At 65.7% G+C, this 18,094-nt stretch overlaps 1 protein-coding gene across 14 annotated transcripts; it reads left to right on the forward strand.

The window, feature by feature from the left end:
* The first annotated feature begins 1,006 nt into the window (after window positions 1–1,006).
* On the forward strand, window positions 1,007–16,598 carry FGFR3 (fibroblast growth factor receptor 3). 14 transcript variants are annotated; one of them, XM_055245936.1, is made up of 18 exons: window positions 1,007–1,185; window positions 1,553–1,765; window positions 7,008–7,277; window positions 7,501–7,566; window positions 9,110–9,279; window positions 9,359–9,482; window positions 9,574–9,764; window positions 10,655–10,805; window positions 12,063–12,253; window positions 12,556–12,701; window positions 13,087–13,208; window positions 13,291–13,401; window positions 13,482–13,672; window positions 13,767–13,889; window positions 13,978–14,048; window positions 14,266–14,403; window positions 14,548–14,653; window positions 14,835–16,598. In XM_055245936.1, the coding sequence occupies exons 2-18, from the start codon at window positions 1,657–1,659 to the stop codon at window positions 14,979–14,981; spliced, it is 2,427 nt and encodes an 808-aa protein (XP_055101911.1). In that variant the 5' UTR covers window positions 1,007–1,185; window positions 1,553–1,656; the 3' UTR covers window positions 14,982–16,598. The 14 variants fall into 14 exon arrangements, with proteins under 14 accessions (XP_055101911.1, XP_055101913.1, XP_055101914.1 ...); XM_055245938.1 differs by lacking the exon at window positions 10,655–10,805 and adding an exon at window positions 11,434–11,578 and having other exon boundaries at window positions 12,553–12,701; XM_055245939.1 differs by lacking the exon at window positions 10,655–10,805 and adding an exon at window positions 11,434–11,578.
* The last annotated feature ends 1,496 nt before the right edge of the window (window positions 16,599–18,094 follow it).

The raw sequence follows: 18,094 nt of genomic DNA on the forward strand, positions 1-18,094 counted from the left end.
GGCAGCAGACCCGGCCGGCCCTCCCGGCCAGCTCACTGGCTCCCATGGGCCCCGGACCTCCTTGGGCTTTGCCTGAAGGTGGGAACAGATGGCCTTTTCCTTGTGAGGGTGGACACAGAAGCCAACAGTCATGTGGGGTGAGGGGACCCAGACACCCCCAGCATCCCCCGCAGGGCAGCACCTTCCCCTCCTGGGAACCCACCTCACCAGTCCCAACCCTCCTCAGCAGGACTCTGAGCCCACCCCGTGGAGCCCAGAACCTCGGGCCAGCTCAGGCTCTGCCACCAGCTCTCTGTCATCCTCCCTCAGGGCCGGGCTGTGCTCCCCAAGCCAGGGGTATCCAGCCCCTGCTCTTCATTCTACGCCGGGCAGTCAGCCAGCCCAGGCCTGTGTCTTCCTGGGGGGGCGGGGGTAGGGACCCCTCGGGCGGGGCACTCAGGCGGCTTAGCTGCCTGCGGCCACAGGTTAGTCAACGCAGCCTCTGCATCTAGCCAGTCAGGTACGCAGGCCGCGCCGGGCTGCCCCAGGCCTGCCGCGCACACGGGAGGCTCAGCCTGGAATGCCGTCCTGCCCTCCTCCACCTGAGGAATTCCCGCTCACACCACAGGGTTCAGCTGCGCAGCATCTCGGCGAAGCCTCCGGACATCCCGACCCCCGCCGAGACCTCCCCTCTGAGCTCCTGAGCACAGCCCCAGGGGACCCGAGCTGCGCGCTATGCAAACAGACGCCTGCCCTCGCCCTCGGTGCGCCCCGTGCCCGCCGCCCCCTGGGCCGCCCCGCGGTGCGTTTGGGGGCCTCGCCCGCCTGCCTCAGCTCCCACGCCCTCGAGACCGCCGGGCGCCCCCGCCCGGCCACGCCCCCCTCGGATGCCCCGCTCCGCCCCGAGGGGGCGTGCCCTGCGCCCCCGCGAGCCGGGCGGGGGCCGGGCGGGGCGGGGCAGGGGCGGGGCAGGGGCGGGGCGCGGACCTTCCCCCACTGGCTGCGGCGCGCGGGGCAACCCAGGCTCAGTGCGCACTGGCGGCGGTGGCTGCGTAGCGGACAGCTGGCGCCGCGCGGTCCTGCTCTGCCGGTCGCACGGACGCACAGGCGGCCCGCCGGCCGGAGGGACGGGGCGGGAGCTGGGCCCGCGGACAGCGAGCCGGAGCGGGAGCTGCGCGTAGCGAGCCGGGCTCCGGCGCTCGCCAGGTCAGTGCCTGGGGCCGGGCAGGCGCGCGGAGGGGTCCAACCGTGCTCGCGGAGGGGCCGGAGCGCGGCTGTCGCGGAACCACAGAGGTCCCTGCGGCGGGCCGGGCCGGGGCGCGGGCTTCCCGCTCCGGAAAGTTTGCCGCCGCCGCCGCCGCCCTGGGAGGGCTCTGCAGCAGCCAGGGAGGGAAGGGGGAGGAGGGAGGGACCGCGGCGGGGAGGAGGCGGCCGGCGCCAGGCGGCCCGGGAGCCCTGGGCGGCGGCGGCGGGCGGGGCGGCTGGGGGTCGGAGGAGTCGGGACGCAGGAGCCCGCCACCGCCGCTTTCGTCCCTGTCCGCCCCTCTAACGAGCTGCCTTCCTCCTCCCGCAGTCTCCCGAGCGGCGCCCGCCTCCCGCCGGTGCCCGCGCCGGGCCGTGGGGGGGGCAGCATGCCTGCGCGCGCTGCCTGAGGACGCTGCGGCCCCCGCCCCCGTCATGGGCGCCCGTGCCTGCGCCCTCGCGCTCTGCGTGGCCGTGGCCATCGTGGCCGGCGCCTCCTCGGAGTCCTTGGGGACGGAGCAGCGCGTCGTGGGGCGAGCGGCAGGTAAGAAGGGACCCACTAGGCACAGGAGAGGCCGGCCCGAGCGGGCAGAGGCGTTGGGGACGGGAACCGGACCCGGGTCGGAGGGGGCGCCGGGTGTGAGTGACGCCCCGGGGTCAGCGCCGGGATTCCGCTGCCTCCTTCCCGGAGAGCGCGGCCAGAGATAGCGCGGCGACTTGTGGGGCGCCCGGAGCCGCAGCTATCCTCCAAGTGCGAGGCCACCATGGGGAGCCAGGCTGGGGGTTGGCGTCCGCAGCCCCGGTCCCCTGCGGCTCCCTAGCCCTGGCCTGTCCAGAGGGCGCGGGGGGCCCCATTTCCACGATTCCCGCTGTTGTTATTCGGGTTCTGCGCAGACGGAAAGTTCCCATTGTTGGCGTCCCCCTCCCCCGGGCCCCAGTTTGTGGCCAGTTTCGGCCAAGGCGAAAGGCCGGACTTCTAAGGGTGGGTGTGCGCGTCAGCGAAGCCCGGCCCCTGCCCGCCCGACGAGGCCGCAGCCTCCAGCGTCCCCGCTGCCCACCCTGCCCGTGCCTGGGGGCCGAGGGCGCTTCCCCGTGGGTGCGCGCCGAGCTCCAGGGAAGCGAGGGGCGCGTGTCCCAGCGCCGCGGGCCCTAGACCGGGCTGGCGGTCCAGGTCCCGCGGGACGTCGAGGGTCGGAAGGGAGGTCCCGCGGGGCGAGGGGAGGGGAAGGGGTGCCCGGCCCGTTCTGCACACGCGCCGCGGTTTCTCGTGGGCCGGGCCGAGAGCTCCGGTGCCTCCGCCCCGTACACCCGCTGCCGGCTCCGGGCGGGCGAGGGGGGCGCGCACAGCCCAGCCAGGCGGCCGCGCGGAGGGAGGCCTTGGCCCGGTGAGCTCGCGCCCCACCCGGGCCCAGGCCCGAACAGCCGCTTCTTTGTACCTCGGCGCGGCCACAGACCGCGCATTGATGGCGGCGCAGCGGCTCGCGGGGAGGTGTGAGCGGCTGCGGGCGCGGCGGGCCGGGGAGGGCGCCTGGAGGGCCGAGGCAGATGGCGGCCGCCCCGCCCGCGCCCCCGTGCCCCTTTCTCCGTCGGCGGCTGCAGCTTCCCGGAACAATGTCATTTTTTTTATGAATGAAAGTGGCCCGGCGCTTGAATGTGCGTGTCATTCAGCGGCGTGACAGGGGCCGTCGGGAGGTCAGCGCGCGCTTTTAGCGCCTGCTCGGGCGGCCCCGCTTCCAGGGGTGCCGGAGGGGCGGCCGCGGGGGGAGCCTGGCTTTAGCATTCTCATTCAGATAAAGATATTACTCCCTACGGCCCGGGAATGTCAGCCAGCCGCGGGGAAGGGCGGCGGCCAGGCTGCGGAGCCTCTCCCAGACCCCCTGCGGGCGCGCGGGGCCTCCCCGACTCGCTCCTGGAACGCCCCGCCCCTCCCCTCGGGGCGGCGCCCCCGCCCGCACTGGAGCTGGTGAAACAGGTAGTGAGTTGATCGGTCAATAAACTTAATCCGGTTCCTTAACAAGATGGGCCGGGCAGTAAAAATACAAAGACCTCGTGGAATGTACTGAGGTCTAGGCTGGCGCTTGCCCGGGAACATAAATTATGGAGCCTTGGCTGGTAGGGGTCAAGGGCGGTGGGGAAGGTTTTGGCCACTGGACTGCCCTGGCCACCCCAGGCCCTGCCAGGACAGCCCCCGTCTCCCCAGGGGGCCATGTTCCTGGTTGGGACCTGGAAGGACCCCCCAGGGTGCAGGGAGGTAGACAAGGTCGGCTCTCCCACAGCCCCACCCCACCCAGCAGGGGTCTGGGGGTGCAGGGCCTTTCCCGAAGGTGCTGGCTGCAACCTCCCCTACCCCTCCTTTGCAGGGCTGGACTTTGAGCCGCGTGGGCCTCTGGGTGGTTCATTAACCTGGGCTGAGCCTGGCCTCCAGGTCCTTGTGTGAGCCTAGGAACCCCTTGTTACCCACCCCCCAGCTCCCCAGCCCTCAGGTCTCACTTGGGGCTAGATCTGGGGCTGGGGCACCTCTTGTTACAGTTGAGCTTGAGTGGGAGCCCGGGGGCTTGGGGTCTCCTGGAGGAGGGGGGTCTAAAGTCACCTCATCTAGGGAGGCAGGCAGCCCTCACCTGAGTGAGTCGGGAGTGAATGAGCCAGGAGTGGGGCCACCTTTGGCGGGGTAGCGGTCGGCCTAGACCTCCAGGCTGCCAGCTCAGGCTCTGGTGCCCTTTTCCAACCTCAGTTTCCTCACCTGTCCAAGAGAACCGATAATGGCAGGGCTGTTTGAAGGATTAGGCCAGATAACCCTGGCAAGCCCTCTTTAGCCTGCCCAGCCTCGGGATCCCTTTTTTCCTGACTTTATTGTGAAACTCCAGGTGGGGAGACAGGGAGGCTGGGCTTTTGGGGTCCCCTCCTCTTAGGCTATTTTATAGCCCCTACCTGGCAATACCTCCCGTACCCCAGAGAGCTGCAAAGAACTTCATTTGCATCCCAAACCAGAACGTGTTGTTCCCTGACCCCAGGCCCTCATGTCACCCCAAAACCCAAATAAACCCCTGGGGCAGCTCCAGAAGCGAGGATTGGATCCTTGTTCTCTGGGGTCAACCCGAGGGGCTTATGATGGAGCAAGGCTCCCCCACCCTCTCACCCATGCTTCCTCATGTGCACTGGGCCTCCACTGCGGAGACCCAAAACCTGGAGAAAGGTTCCCCAGGCCAGAGTTTGGTTGTCCCCAGCACCCTGGCCTAATGGACGTCAGTCTTGGGGCCAAAGACCCAGGGCAGGGAGCACCTCTCACCCCCACCTTCACTCCTCCAGCCACTTCAGGGCGTGGTGCCCTCCCGGGGCTCCTGGGCCTGTGGGGTGGGAGTTTTACATTGTGCCACAGTGGGGGAAACTGAGGTATAGGACCAGTGAGTGGCAGAGTGGTGGAGACTCTGGGACTAGGAAACGCCTCCCAGGTCCAGCACAGCCCCTCTGGGACACAGCAGAGGGCTGTTGTTGGCATGTGGAGCTCAAGTGGAGGTCGGCACCGTGTGGGGTTAGGGCGCCGGCGGGAGCACGTGTTGTGGGGTCCATAGAAGGGTGGGAGGTGGGAGGCGTTGCCTCCTACCCTGCCTTGGGTACAGCAGGAGTTTTGTCTACGATGTGTTTGGGCACCAGTGTCTGTGTGGTGTCAATGGGGCCTCCCTTTTGTTGATCAGGAAAGAAAGAACCCTTCCTGGGGCTGCTGGGGGGCTGTAGCTCTCCCCATGCCTGGCAGCTGGGTGGGGTATAGGGGCTCCACTCAACTGCTGACTCCCCAGTGGGAGTCAGACCCTGAGTTCATAGTGCCCACTCATGCCCCATGTCACACTGTCCTTCACCTGGTGCTCCCCACCCAGCCCCTGCTGGGGTGCCCTGGCCTCTGCTGGCCCCTAGCAGGCAGGCAGTGGGGGGCAGTCAGGGCTTCACCCTCCCCACCACACAAGGGCAGATGGCCACCGGCGTGGCTGGCCTGGGGCTGCTCTATCCCCCGTCCCCCCGCGCTGGACCAGGCTGAAGCGAATACTTGTGCGGATGGCTTGACCTGTTGTCGCCACTCAGACCAAACCGGAACCAACCGGCTGTTGCCCTTGGGCCAGGGCCTGCAGCTGAGGCTGCCATGACCAGCCTGTTCTCGGCCTTCTGGGGGGCCTCGAGCAGCTTCCAGCTCTGGGTGGTCCCCACAAGACACTGGCCAGGACTGGAGGGCTGGAGATCAGGCCAGGAGCCCCCCGACTGTGGGGTCCCCACAGGGGCAGTCCTTGAGCTGTGGGTCCCTGTGGGGCGAGGGCTCCCGCGGATGCTTCAGGGGATGAGTGTGGGCTCTTCTGGCTGGCAGGGTCTCGCTGGCCACTGGGCGTGTGCGGCTGGATTAGGTGGGTTGGGCAGAATAGGGCCTGGCCAGGCAGCCAGGGACTGGTGTGGCCAGAGTGGGCAGCTGGGCCCCCGAATCTAGGCCACGCGTCTGCAGAATGACAAGTGATGGCGCAACCCGCCCAGCTGGGTCTGAAGAAGGAGGCTGCCTGGGGGACCACCCACCCCCGTCCCGGCCCCAAGCCCAGGACGCCTGCCTGCACGCATTGTCTGGCCCTGGCAGGGAGGCCTAGGGGTGATTGTCCCCCCAGCCCTGCCTGTGGTGTGTCCTTGGGTCACAGGCTTTGGTGGCCCTGGGGAGCTGGGCAGCTACTGGGGAGGGACCCAGGGGCCACCTGCACATCTGCCCGTAGGTGGGCCCCCACCCCAGCTTCTCAGCCCCCAGGGAGGGGCCAGGGCTGCTGACCTGCTCTGGCTCTCACAGCTTCCTGCCCCCAGCCTGGTCCTCCTCTGTGAGGGGGCCCCAGTCCCCCTGCAGGCATCAGGACTCCACCCCCAGGCCCCCTTGAGGGCCCGCCTGGGCCTCCCCAGTCCCCGGCCTGTGAGACCCACTTGGCTGGACCCAGCGCCGTGTTTGTACTTTGCTCTTCTCGGTGTGTTTTCTGTCATGACCGCTGTGTGGAGCTTCCACAGGAGCTGCAGGATACAGAACCTTGCCCGCCTCAGGGAGCCCCCACCCCCACCCTGGCCCCCTCGAGCTGCTCCAGCCTGTGCTCTGCCCGGTGAACCTGCGCATCGCCCCCCCCAGAGCCATCCCCACGGCCACGTGACCCTGCACCGCCTTCCTTCTCGCCTGCTCTGTTCCCTGGCTGTCCATCTGAACTGTTCTTCCGGCCCATATGGGGTGCGGGGGCTGCTGAGAGGGACGGACCCCTCCTGGGGTGAATCTGCACCACGAGGGGGCTGGCTGGCCAACCCTGGCACCCTTTCTGAGCTCCATTTCAGCCAGAAGCCAGCAAAGGGCAGCCTGTCCCCTTTGCCCACAGCACCTGCCCGTTGTGGTGCCGCCTGTGAGCCAAGCATGGATTTTATGTTTTCCAAGCAGTTGAACAAATTAAAAGAACGAAGAGTCACACTTTGTGACACTTTGAGATTTGAATTCTCCGTGTCCATAAGTGAAGCATTGTGGGGCCACCGCCGTGGGGTTGGCTGCAGGTTGTGTGGGGAAGGCGGCTGTCACACCGAGGCAGACCGGAGTCCTTGGGACAGACTGGTTGGCAAAGCTGAAGATAGAGACCTTTGGCCCTTTTGGGACACAGTTTCCAGCCCCTGGTCTGGTGGGACCCTGGATCTGGGTCAGAGCCTTCCTCACTCAGGGCTGCTGAGGCCTCCACCGCTGTGTCTGTAAACGGGGCCGGGTTTGGGGGTACTTGCCTCATGGTCGCCCGTCTTGCCCGCAGAAGTCCCGGGCCCAGAGCCCGGCCAGCATGAGCAGTTGGTCTTCGGCAGCGGGGACGCTGTGGAGCTGAGCTGTCCCCCGCCCGGGGGTGGTCCCATGGGGCCCACTGTCTGGGTCAAGGATGGCACAGGGCTGGTGCCCTCGGAGCGGGTCCTGGTGGGACCCCAGCGGCTGCAGGTGCTGAATGCCTCCCACGAGGACTCCGGGGCCTACAGCTGCCGGCAGCGGCTCACGCAGCGCGTCCTGTGCCACTTCAGTGTGCGGGTGACAGGTGAGCCCTGGGGCCACGCCAGCTGCAGAAAGGAGCCGAGTGCTGGGCTCCCTGAGTCCCTGCGTGGGTCAGGAGTGGCTGGGGGTCTCTCTGGTCATTGGTGGATTGGAGGGCACCCCCAAGAAGTGCTGCCCACATGGGGGACCCTGCCCCGTCTGGGAGGGGCACCTGGGGGCTTCCTGGGGCAGGTCGGGCATTGGACGCGGCCATCTCTGCCTTGCAGATGCTCCATCCTCGGGAGATGACGAAGATGGGGAGGATGAGGCTGAGGACACAGGTGTGGACACAGGTGGGAGCAGGGTCCAGGGTTCAGGCCGGCCGGGGTGGGGCCTGCTGCCACCGCCAAGCCCTGCCCTCCACAGGCAGCTGAGGGACTAAGGCCCCGGGACAACCTCCCTGGGGTCACCCCAAAGGCCCGGTCCCCTCAGGATGCAGGAGAGGCTGGGCTACTGACATGGCTCTAGATGCCCAACCCTGGTGGCAGGGCTGGGGTGCAAGGGGACACCCGTGTTGCTGCTGGGGAGACCGAGGCACAGGGCCCTGGGGGTTCCGGGAGCGCCTGTGGGGCTCTGGCGTTGGCTATAGGTGAGGTCGACCCCGCAGATACGAGCGCAGCAGGGCAGGGCGCTCAGATGGCTGCCCTGGGGTGGACGGACCCAGGGTGAGGGCGTCAGGAGCACCTACCACAACCAGTGGCGGGGAGGGTGGCTGGCAGGAGGGTGGTTGGTGGGTGGGCTGTGGCTGTGGGAGAGCAGTCGGGGATGATGCCTGGTGTCTTGGCCTGGAACGGTGGCAGGTGGACTTTGCCAAGTTGTAGGGCGGGGAGGTGGGGCTTCTGGTTTTGGAGGGAACTCTGAGGGGAGTGCGTGCAGGTGAGGGTCATCGCGGCACAGACATGGGGGCAGTTACGACTTGCGGACTGATGGTGTGTGGGCTGGGTCCCTGGGCCAGTGGGGTGAGCAGGTGAGGAGGGGAGGCTGAGTCCATAGGAGAAACTGAGCTGGGGGAACTCACCCTGGGGGTCTCCGGGAGGCCTGGGAGGGAGCTCAGCACCCTGGGGTGCCTCTTTCCAGCCTCTGTCCACACTGCTGCTTGCTGGGCCTCAGTGCCCCTGATGGGCGTGTCCCTGGAGGGGGCTGGCAGTGAGGTCACTGAGGGGAGGACTGCTTCCCTCCTGGGGAATGCCAGCCCATCCTTGCCTGGAGTCCCCGCAGGAAGGCAGCACCAGCCCTGAGGAAGGAGAAAAACCAGTTGGGCTGTGAGGGAGGGGTGGTGGGAGCCCTGGACATCGAGATGGGAGGAGGCAGGGCCTCCAGGGTGCCACCGTCTCTGGGTGCCCACCAGACGTGGAGCTCTGCAGAGGGTGGTGTAGGGTCTCTGATTCCTGTGGGCCCGTGCTGCCCAGCTGCCTCCAAGGCTCCTGGCTCTGCAGGCGACTGGGCTCCTCTCCTGGTAAACTGCTCCCAGGTCCTGGCTTGTCCGCTAGATGGGCCTACCCCCTGGGTCTTCAGTCTCCCTGTTAGTGGGCCTGGCCCCTGGCATGCCTCTCTGGGCAGGTGGGCTCCCCTGGACAATGCCCTGTGCCCCGTGACTTCACAGGTCTGGGCAGAGCACCCTGGAGGGAAGGGGAGGGGACACATGGCCCAGCTCTGAGAAAGCCCTGGGGTGGGGACAAGATGTGGAGGCTCCTGGGAGCTTCATCCCGCTCTCGTCCTACACAGGACGGGAAACTCAGGCTGGGGGTGGGCAGGGGCAGCTTTGGGAAAGGGGTTGCTCAGAGGGGCCTCTGCTGCCACTTGGGTCACGGCCTTCACGTGCACCTCGGCCAGCAGGGGCCCCTTACTGGACTCGGCCCGAGCGCATGGACAAGAAGCTGCTGGCCGTGCCGGCCGCCAACACCGTCCGCTTCCGCTGCCCGGCCGCCGGCAACCCCACCCCCTCCATCTCCTGGCTGAAGAATGGCAAGGAGTTCCGCGGGGAGCACCGCATCGGAGGCATCAAGGTGGGCGCGGTGGGGCGGCTCTGGGCCCGGCAGGCGCGGTGGTTGCTGCCTCCGCTCGCTCACTCGTGCCCCGCTGCAGCTGCGGCACCAGCAGTGGAGCCTGGTCATGGAAAGCGTGGTGCCCTCGGACCGTGGCAACTACACCTGCGTAGTGGAGAACAAGTTTGGCAGCATCCGGCAGACATACACGCTGGACGTGCTGGGTGAGGGCCTTGGGGTGGCGCGGGGGCGGGGGTGGCAGTGGCGGTGGCGGTGAGGGAGGGGGTGGCCCCTGAGCGTCATCTGCCCCCACAGAGCGCTCCCCGCACCGGCCCATCCTGCAGGCGGGGCTGCCGGCCAACCAGACGGCGGTGCTGGGCAGCGATGTGGAGTTCCACTGCAAGGTGTACAGTGACGCACAGCCCCACATCCAGTGGCTGAAGCACGTGGAGGTGAACGGCAGCAAGGTGGGCCCTGATGGCACACCCTACGTTACCGTACTCAAGGTGGGCCACCGTGTGCACATGGGTGCCGCCACTGGGGCTCCTGGGCTGGCCCCAAGGGTGCCCCTTGGCTGGGGATTGCGTGAGGATTTGGGCCTAGGGGTTGGAGCTTCGGGGGAAGAAGCTGTGGGGGTGCTTGTGGGGCCAAGTCTCAGCCACCCCACACCTCAGGGCCATAGGCCGCTGCGTTGGGACCTGTCTCCGTGTCTGCAGAGGGCCAGCCTCGGCCATGGAAGTCCCTCACACGGAGCTGCCCACAGGGGCCTCTTGGGGGTGGGTGCGGCTCGGGCAGCAGTGGTGCCCCAGGACAGGAGGGCAGTGTGGCCAAGCCCTCCAGGCCCCCTCTGGACCGCAGAGGCGGTGGCTGAGCCCCGACCTGGCTGATTGGCTGTCGTCAGCTGTGTGCAGTGGGGTGCAAGCTCACTGTCTGCCCGCCTCCCGAAGCCCTTAGCTTTGTTCCCACGGCTGCCGGGTGGGGGCCATTGAATCGGGACGGTTGCAACACTCAAAGACCAAAGAGAAACATCTGTTCAGAGAGAAGACGGTCTCATGGGGGCGGGGAGCAGGCGCAGGGCGAGGGTGGAGTACCAGACCCTGCCCAGAGAGGCTGCATCGGGATTTGTCCAGGGTACAGGTTCTGCAAGAGCCCGGGGGAGGGCAGGCCAGTGACCAGAGGTTGTCTGCGGGTCTGGGCTGGGTTGTCGGGTGGAGGCAGAGATGTGCATCCTGTGAAACCACAGCCACCGTGAAGTGCCTCCACGCCTCCTCCAGGCAGCCTTCGGGGCTGACGCAGCCCAGCCTCGATCTGTACCTTGGGGATCTCCCACATCCTGCCTCGTGCCCGGCGGGGCTGCCTCAGGGGCGTGCCTGAGCCGGGTCTCTTGTCCCCGCAGTCCTGGATCAGTGAGAGTGTGGAGGCCGACGTGCGCCTCCGCCTGGCCAATGTGTCGGAGCGGGACGGGGGCGAGTACCTCTGTCGAGCCACCAATTTCATAGGCGTGGCCGAGAAGGCCTTTTGGCTGAGCGTTCACGGGCCCCAAGCAGGTAACGACTCTGTCCCATGCCGGCCGGCACAAGAGCTCCAGCTCCAAGGCCCTGGCCGCGCGCCCTGCACGTCCCGCACGCCCAGCCCTGCTCGCTCCCGCCCCCGGCTCGCGCTCTGCTCGTGGCCGCCTGGGCAAGGCTGGCAGCTCCAGCCTCCATGGTGACCGCCCGCTTCGAGCCCTGTGGCCTGCGCCGACCCTTCCCGCACGCCTGCGCCCCCCACAGGAGGTGCCCGGTGCCCACCGGGCCGGCTCCGTGGCATCTGTGAGCGCCCCTTTGCGCCTCTCTCCGCCCCTGCCCGCTGCCTGCTCGCTTCCCCAGCCTGTGTGTCCGTGTGTCCATCCTCCACCTGCACCCGCCCGGCTCTGCGCTAACCCGCATGCTGCCTGCCCGCCTGCCGCTCACCTGGGACAGAGGACTCGCCGGTGGAGGGGCCTGGCTTCGGGCTCAGTACCGGTGCACCAGGCGGAGGGCCCTCGGCCGCGTGGCGGTGACCAAGTTGGCGGTGGCTGAGGAGTTGGTGGTGGCGGCGTTTTCCTTGCAGCGGCTGGATCCTGCCATGTGGATTCTGTGCGGTGCCCGCAGGGCGGTGCTGGCGCTCGCCTATCGCTCTGCTCTCTCTTTGTAGACGGCAGGCGCTAACACCACCGACAAGGAGCTAGAGGTTCTGTCCTTGCACAACGTCACCTTTGAGGATGCCGGGGAGTACACCTGCCTGGCGGGCAATTCTATTGGGTTTTCTCATCACTCTGCGTGGCTGGTGGTGCTGCCAGGTACCGGCTTCTGCTGCTGCTGCTCCGCACTGTCTCGGGGACGCTGGCTCGGGACATGCCAAAGCCGCCAGGACGGACGGGAATCCTGTGGCTTATGGCCGTCCCGCTCCTTGAGCCCTCACACCTGGCCCTGTGCCCAGTGTGGGGACAAAGTTGGCCTGGCCCGGTCCTGGTCCCAGAGGGGCCTCCTCAGCCCCCTCAAGCCCCCTTCCCAGCTGGGTCCCCAAAGGCCCCTCCTGCGGCTCTGGTGTCTCCGGGGCGCCTGGTGGCGGTGTGGGACTGGCTGGCTCTGCTGGGCTCCTCCTCTCCAGGGTCTGGCCCTCTAGACTCACCGGCGTTACTGACCGCAAAACCCTCCAGACAAGGCGGGTGCTGAGGTTCTGAGCCCCCTCCCGCGCCCAGTGGTGCCTGTGGCTCTGGGCCGGGGGCATCCATGGGAGCCCCGGGGGGGCCAGGCCAGGCCTCAACGCCCGTGTCTTTGCAGCTGAGGAGGAGCTGGTGGAGTCTGACGAGGCGGGCAGTGTGTATGCAGGCATTCTCAGCTATGGGGCGGGCTTCTTCCTGTTCATCCTGGTGGTGGCGGCTGTGACGCTCTGCCGCCTGCGCAGCCCCCCCAAGAAAGGCCTGGGCTCCCCCACCGTGCACAAGATCTCCCGCTTCCCGCTCAAGCGACAGGTAACAGAAAGTAGATACCAGGTTCTGAGCTGCCTGCCCGCCGGGCCTCCTGGAGCCCCCCTCGGCCCACGCTGGTCCTGGGCTGTGTGAGTCCTCTCTGCAGCCAGGCGGGCTCCCCTTTCCTTGTCTCTGGTCACCATGTAGAGCCTAGCGTACTTTGGGGCACAAAACATTCTAAAAATCTTCATTCAATGCTGGTGGAAGTCAGAACGCCCCCCCTTCTGGCCCAGCACTGACCCCCGGCTGTACCTCCACGCCCTGTTGCCCACACGGCACCAACCTGCCCTTGCTGACCCAAGCAGGTGTCCCTGGAGTCCAACGCGTCCATGAGCTCCAACACACCGCTGGTGCGCATTGCAAGGCTGTCCTCAGGGGAGGGCCCCACGCTGGCCAATGTCTCCGAGCTCGAGCTGCCTGCCGACCCCAAATGGGAGCTGTCTCGGGCCCGGTCAGTGGTGCTGAGGGCCGGCATTGGCTGTAGGGGGCTTGGTGGTGGGGGTGAAACAGCCACCAGTCAGAGGCCCAGCTGGGTTTAGGGGCCATCAGGGATGTGGCGGATGTTGGGTGTGGCTGGGGCTCTGTGGAGATGCTCCTGGGAGGGGTGCATGACAGGGACTGCGCCTCTCAAGGTGCCCTGTCTGGAGGGGCAGCAAGGGTGGGAGGCTGTGGGTGACACCCTTCGTCCTTATGAGCAGGCTGTAGCGGGGGCATGGAGGACTTCCTGGAGGTGGTAGCTCTGGGCCTCAAAGGCTGGGCCAGGCTGGGGTGGGGACCGTGGTGGGCTGAGAGTGGGCGAGTTTGCACACTCATGGTTTCTCTGCCTCCACTGCCAGGCTGACCCTGGGCAAGCCCCTTGGGGAGGGCTGCTTCGGCCAGGTGGTCATGGCGGAGGCCATTGGCATTGACAAGGACCGGGCCGCCAGGCCTGTCACCGTAGCCGTGAAGATGCTGAAAGGTGAGGAGGGGGCGGCCAGGGGTGCAGAGCAGGGCTGGGGGCGCCGCCGCCGCCTGACACAGGCCCCTCGCTCCTTGCACAGACGATGCCACGGACAAGGATCTCTCAGACCTGGTGTCTGAGATGGAGATGATGAAGATGATTGGGAAACATAAGAACATCATCAACCTGCTGGGCGCTTGCACGCAGGGCGGTAGGTGTGGTAGCGGCGGTGGTGCCGGGTGGGCGGCCGTCTTGGGCCTGGCAGCCCCTCTGAGGAGCCCGTGCCCCCAGGGCCCCTGTACGTGCTGGTGGAGTACGCGGCCAAGGGCAACCTGCGGGAGTTCCTGCGGGCACGACGGCCCCCGGGCCTGGACTACTCCTTCGACACCTGCAAACCGCCCGAGGAGCAGCTCACCTTCAAGGACCTGGTGTCCTGTGCCTACCAGGTGGCCCGGGGCATGGAGTACTTGGCCTCCCAGAAGGTGAGCAGGGCAGCAGATGCGGGCAGAGTAGGCTGGGCACTGCCCTGAGATGCTGGTGGAGAGGCTTCAGCCCTGCCTCCCACCCCTTCCCCAGTGCATCCACAGGGACCTGGCCGCCCGCAATGTGCTGGTGACTGAGGACAACGTGATGAAGATCGCAGATTTTGGGCTGGCCCGGGACGTGCACAACCTCGACTACTACAAGAAGACAACCAACGTGAGCCTGGCCCTGGGGTGGGTGGGTGGGGGGGGAGCCATGCCAGGAGGACGCCTGGCGCCAACACCGCCTTCCCACACCCTCCCAGGGCCGGCTGCCCGTGAAGTGGATGGCGCCTGAGGCCTTGTTTGACCGAGTCTACACTCACCAGAGTGACGTGTATGTGTCCTCCAGACCTCTGGCTTCGGGGTGGAGGCGGGAACCGGGCAGAGCCAGGACCTCAGCTGCAGCCCCCACGCCTGTGCCCTGGAGCTCTTGGGTGTGGTTTCTGCCCCTCCCTGGGGGCAGCAGCGCAGCCCTGGCCTATTCCCCTGGTGCCCGCCCAGGTGTCTGTCCTGGGAGTCTCAGGACAGCCTGACCTCGCCTCCCCCTGCAGTTGGTCCTTTGGGGTCCTGCTCTGGGAGATCTTCACGCTGGGGGGCTCCCCGTACCCCGGCATCCCTGTGGAGGAGCTCTTCAAGCTGCTGAAGGAGGGCCACCGCATGGACAAGCCCGCCAACTGCACACACGACCTGTGAGCGGCATCCCTGGCCCTCCAGTGGGTCCTCAGGGGTGGGGTCCCTCCGGGGCTGGGCGGGGGAGGGACTGGGAGCCCTTCAGGCTGTTCCCAAATAAGGTGGGAAGCGGCGGGGCTCCCTCCTGAGTGCCCTGCCCGCAGGTATATGATCATGCGGGAGTGCTGGCATGCTGCGCCCTCCCAGAGGCCCACCTTCAAGCAGCTGGTGGAGGACCTGGACCGTGTCCTTACTGTGACGTCCACTGATGTGAGTGCTGGCTCTGGCCTGGTGCCACCCGCCTATGCCCCTCCCCCCGCCGTCCCCGGCCATCCTGCCCCCCAGAGTGCTGAGGTGTGGGGCGGGCCCTCTGAGGCACAGCCTGGGCACAGAGGTGGCTGTGCGAAGAGGGGCTTGGTGGGACAGTGCTCACCCCGCCTCCCACCAGCAGGAGTACCTGGACCTGTCGGCGCCTTTCGAGCAGTACTCGCCTGGTGGCCAGGACACCCCCAGCTCCAGCTCCTCAGGGGATGACTCTGTGTTTGCCCACGACCTGCTGCCCCCGGCCCCACCCAGCAGTGGGGGCTCGCGGACGTGAAGGGCCACTGGTCCCCAACAATGTGAGGGGGTCCCTAGCAGCCCACCCTGCTGCTGGTGCACAGCCACTCCCCAGCATGAGACTCAGTGCAGATGGAGAGACAGCTACACAGAGCTTCGGTGTGTGTGTGTGTGTGTGTGCGTGTGTGCGTGTGCGCGCGCGTGCATGCACATCTGTGTGTGCCTGTGTGTGTGCGCATCTCGTGGCCTCCAGGTGCAGAGGTACCCTGGGTGTCCCCACTGCTGTGCAACGGCCTCCTGACTGGTGCTGCAGCACCGAGGGGCCTTTGTTCTTGGGGGACCCAGTGCAGAATGTAAGTGGGCCCACCCAGTGGGACCCCTGTGGGGCAGGGAGCTGGGCCCAACATGGCTCCGGCCTCTGCCTTTGCACCACGGGACATCACAGGGTGAGCCTCGGCCCCTCCCACACCCAAAGCTGAGCCTGCAGGGAAGCCCCACATGTCCAGCACCTTGTGCCTGGGGTGTTAGTGGCACCGCCTCCCCACTTCCAGGCTTTCCCAGTTCCCACCCTGCCCCTCAGAGACTGAAATTACGGGTACCTGAAGATGGGAGCCTTTACCTTTTATCCAAAAGGTTTATTCCAGAAACTAGTGTACATTTCTATAAATAGATGCTGTGTATATGGTATATATACATACATATATATAAAATATATGGAAGAGGAAAAGGCTGGTACAACGCAGGCCTGCGACCCTGGGGGCACAGGAGGCAGGTGTGGCCCTGGGCGGTGGGGGCGGGGGGGGAGGGAGGCCCCAGGGGGTCTCACCCATGCGAGCAGAGGAGCAGGGCCTTTCCTGGCACCGCGGTTTTGTTTTAAAACTGGACCTGTATATTTGTAAAGCTATTTATGGGCCCCTGGCACCCTTGTTCCCACACCCCAACGCTTCTAGCATTTAGGCAGCCACATGGCGGAGAGTTTTAATTTTTAACTTATTAACAGCCGAGAAGGTTTATCCGCCTATAGAGGGACGGCCAAGAATGTACGTCCGGCCTGCCCTGGAGCTGGAGGATCGCCTCGAAGCCTAAAAGGTTGTTAATAGTTGGAGGTGATTCCAGTGAGGATATTTTATTTCCTTTGTCCTTTTTCAGGAGAATGAGACTTCTATAGGATTTTTCTTTAGGAGATTTATTTTTTGGACTTCAAAGCAAGCTGGTATTTTCAAATTCTTCTAATTGCTGTGTGTCCCAGGCAGGGAGACGGTTTCCAGGGAGGCGCCGGCCCTGCGTGCAGGTTCAGATGTTATTAGATGTTACAAGTTTATATATATCTATATATATAATTTATTGAGTTTTTACAAGATGTATTTGCTGTAGACTTAACACTTCTTACGCAATGCTTCTAGAGTTTTATAGCCTGGACTGCTACCTTTCAAGGCTTGGAGGGAAGCCGTGAATTCAGTTGGTTTGTTCTGTACTGTTACTGGGCCCTGAGTCTGGGTGGCTGTCCCTTGCTTGCCTGCAGGGCCATGGCTCAGGGTGGTCTCTTCTTGGGGCCCAGTGCATGGTGGCCAGAGGTGTCACCCAAACCGGCAGGTGCGATTTTGTTAACCCAGCGACGAACTTTCCAAAAAATAAAGACACCTGGTTCCTAACCTGGCCCCGTGCTTTCTGCCTCCAGTTTTTCTGGGATAGGGGAGGGAGGGGGCACGGTCTGCCAGGTGGTCCCAGTTGCGTGGGCTGGATGCTGGCAGCAGCACCGAAGGTCACTGGTGGTCTGGGAGCCCCAAGGGCAAGGAGTGTTTATGGGAGGGGCCTGGTGGAAAGGAACAGGGTGCCTGGGGGTGCACCGCCCTGGCTGCTCCCAGCTCATGGGTTCCTGAGGTGGTGGTGGTGGGGAGGGTCCTGTCTCACTAGCTCTGAGGCAGACCTTCCCTCATCACCCCACCCCTGGCATCCGCCTTCCCAGTCAGCTGGGGAGCTTTCTGGGCATCCCCCTATGGAGCCAAAAGTCAGCAAAGCCCTCATGGGGCCCTGGGGGCTACACAGGTGGCCACTGTCCTCCAGATCAGCTCTCTGCCCTCCCAGGCCAGGCAACCAGTGCCCCCACTGCATTGGGCTCCATCAGGGTCCCCCACAGTGATACAGCACCTTTGGGCAGATGAGGTGCTGATGGGGGTGCTGAGAACCCAGAGATGGAACCAGGCCCTTGCCCAAGTTCATAGCCCTAGCAGGGTGGGAGGACAACATGGTGAGAGCAAGTCTGAGAAGGCTTCCTGGAGGAGGCGTGCCGTCTCCTGACTCCCCACCAACCTCTCTGCTGTCCTCCCTTCTGCTATCCTCCCTCTCGTCCTCCCCTCTGCTTTCCCCATCTCTGCTGTCCCCACCTCTGTTGTCCTCTGCCATCCTCCCTCTGCTCTCCTCCCCTCTGCTGGCTCAAGAGCAGGGCTTCCCAACCATGGGCTGCATGAACTTTCACTCTGGCTTCTAAAATACTCTGGCTACAAACTCACCTTTCAGGTCAGGGGGCGTTTCTGGCCGTTTCCTGAGCAGGCAAGGGTTTAACTCAACCCTGTTTAGGGAAGTATGTGTGGGCGTGGGCCTGGTGGAAGCGGCACAGTGACCTCACAAGGGACTCTGTATCCCTAATTCCCCCACTTGCCCAGAAACCCCATGCTGGGCCCCAGAGGCAGGCCTGGCCATGGGACGCCTGGTGACAGTGGCAGGATGGGGAGGCCCACATGGGCCTGAAGGGCACAGGCTGAGGCCTGCAGGGCAGTGGGGGGGACCAGGCCAACAGGCAGGCAGTTCCAGCATCCACACCAAGGCAGGCAGAGCATGGGACTCAGAGCGCAGGCTGGGAGCGCCCCCTAGCGCTGGCTGGGCAGTGTCCCTGCTACAACCTAAGGCCCCTCTCCCGTCAGGGCCCTGGTGGACCTCTGGTGGGCACAGTGGGACCCTGAATGGGTGCTGGGGACCAAAGGGCTGGGCCACCGGGAGAACAGTGGCCCATGAAGGTGCTGGTGGGCCAGCCCCCTCTTCCTCAGAGTGCTTCCTTAGCGACCCCAGGTGGCAGGGCACAGTCCTCGAAGCTGCCCCACCAGGGGCTCCCTGGCTGCCTCCCCCTGTCCCATAAGAAGGTGAGCCCATAAGAGA

Source organism: Symphalangus syndactylus, chromosome 16 (assembly GCF_028878055.3).
Source record: "Symphalangus syndactylus isolate Jambi chromosome 16, NHGRI_mSymSyn1-v2.1_pri, whole genome shotgun sequence".
In the NCBI taxonomy this organism is placed as follows: domain Eukaryota; kingdom Metazoa; phylum Chordata; class Mammalia; order Primates; family Hylobatidae; genus Symphalangus; species Symphalangus syndactylus.

Coding starts and splice junctions, on each gene's coding strand:
- FGFR3 (XM_055245931.1), top strand. CDS start 1,657: ATGGGCGCCCGTGCCTGCGCCCTCGCGCTCTGCGTGGCCGTGGCCATC. Junction 12,260..12,555: donor CGCTCAAGCGACAGGTAACA/GAAAGTAGATAC, acceptor TGACCCAAGCAG/GTGTCCCTGGAGTCCAACGC. Junction 13,673..13,766: donor AGTACTTGGCCTCCCAGAAG/GTGAGCAGGGCA, acceptor CCCCTTCCCCAG/TGCATCCACAGGGACCTGGC.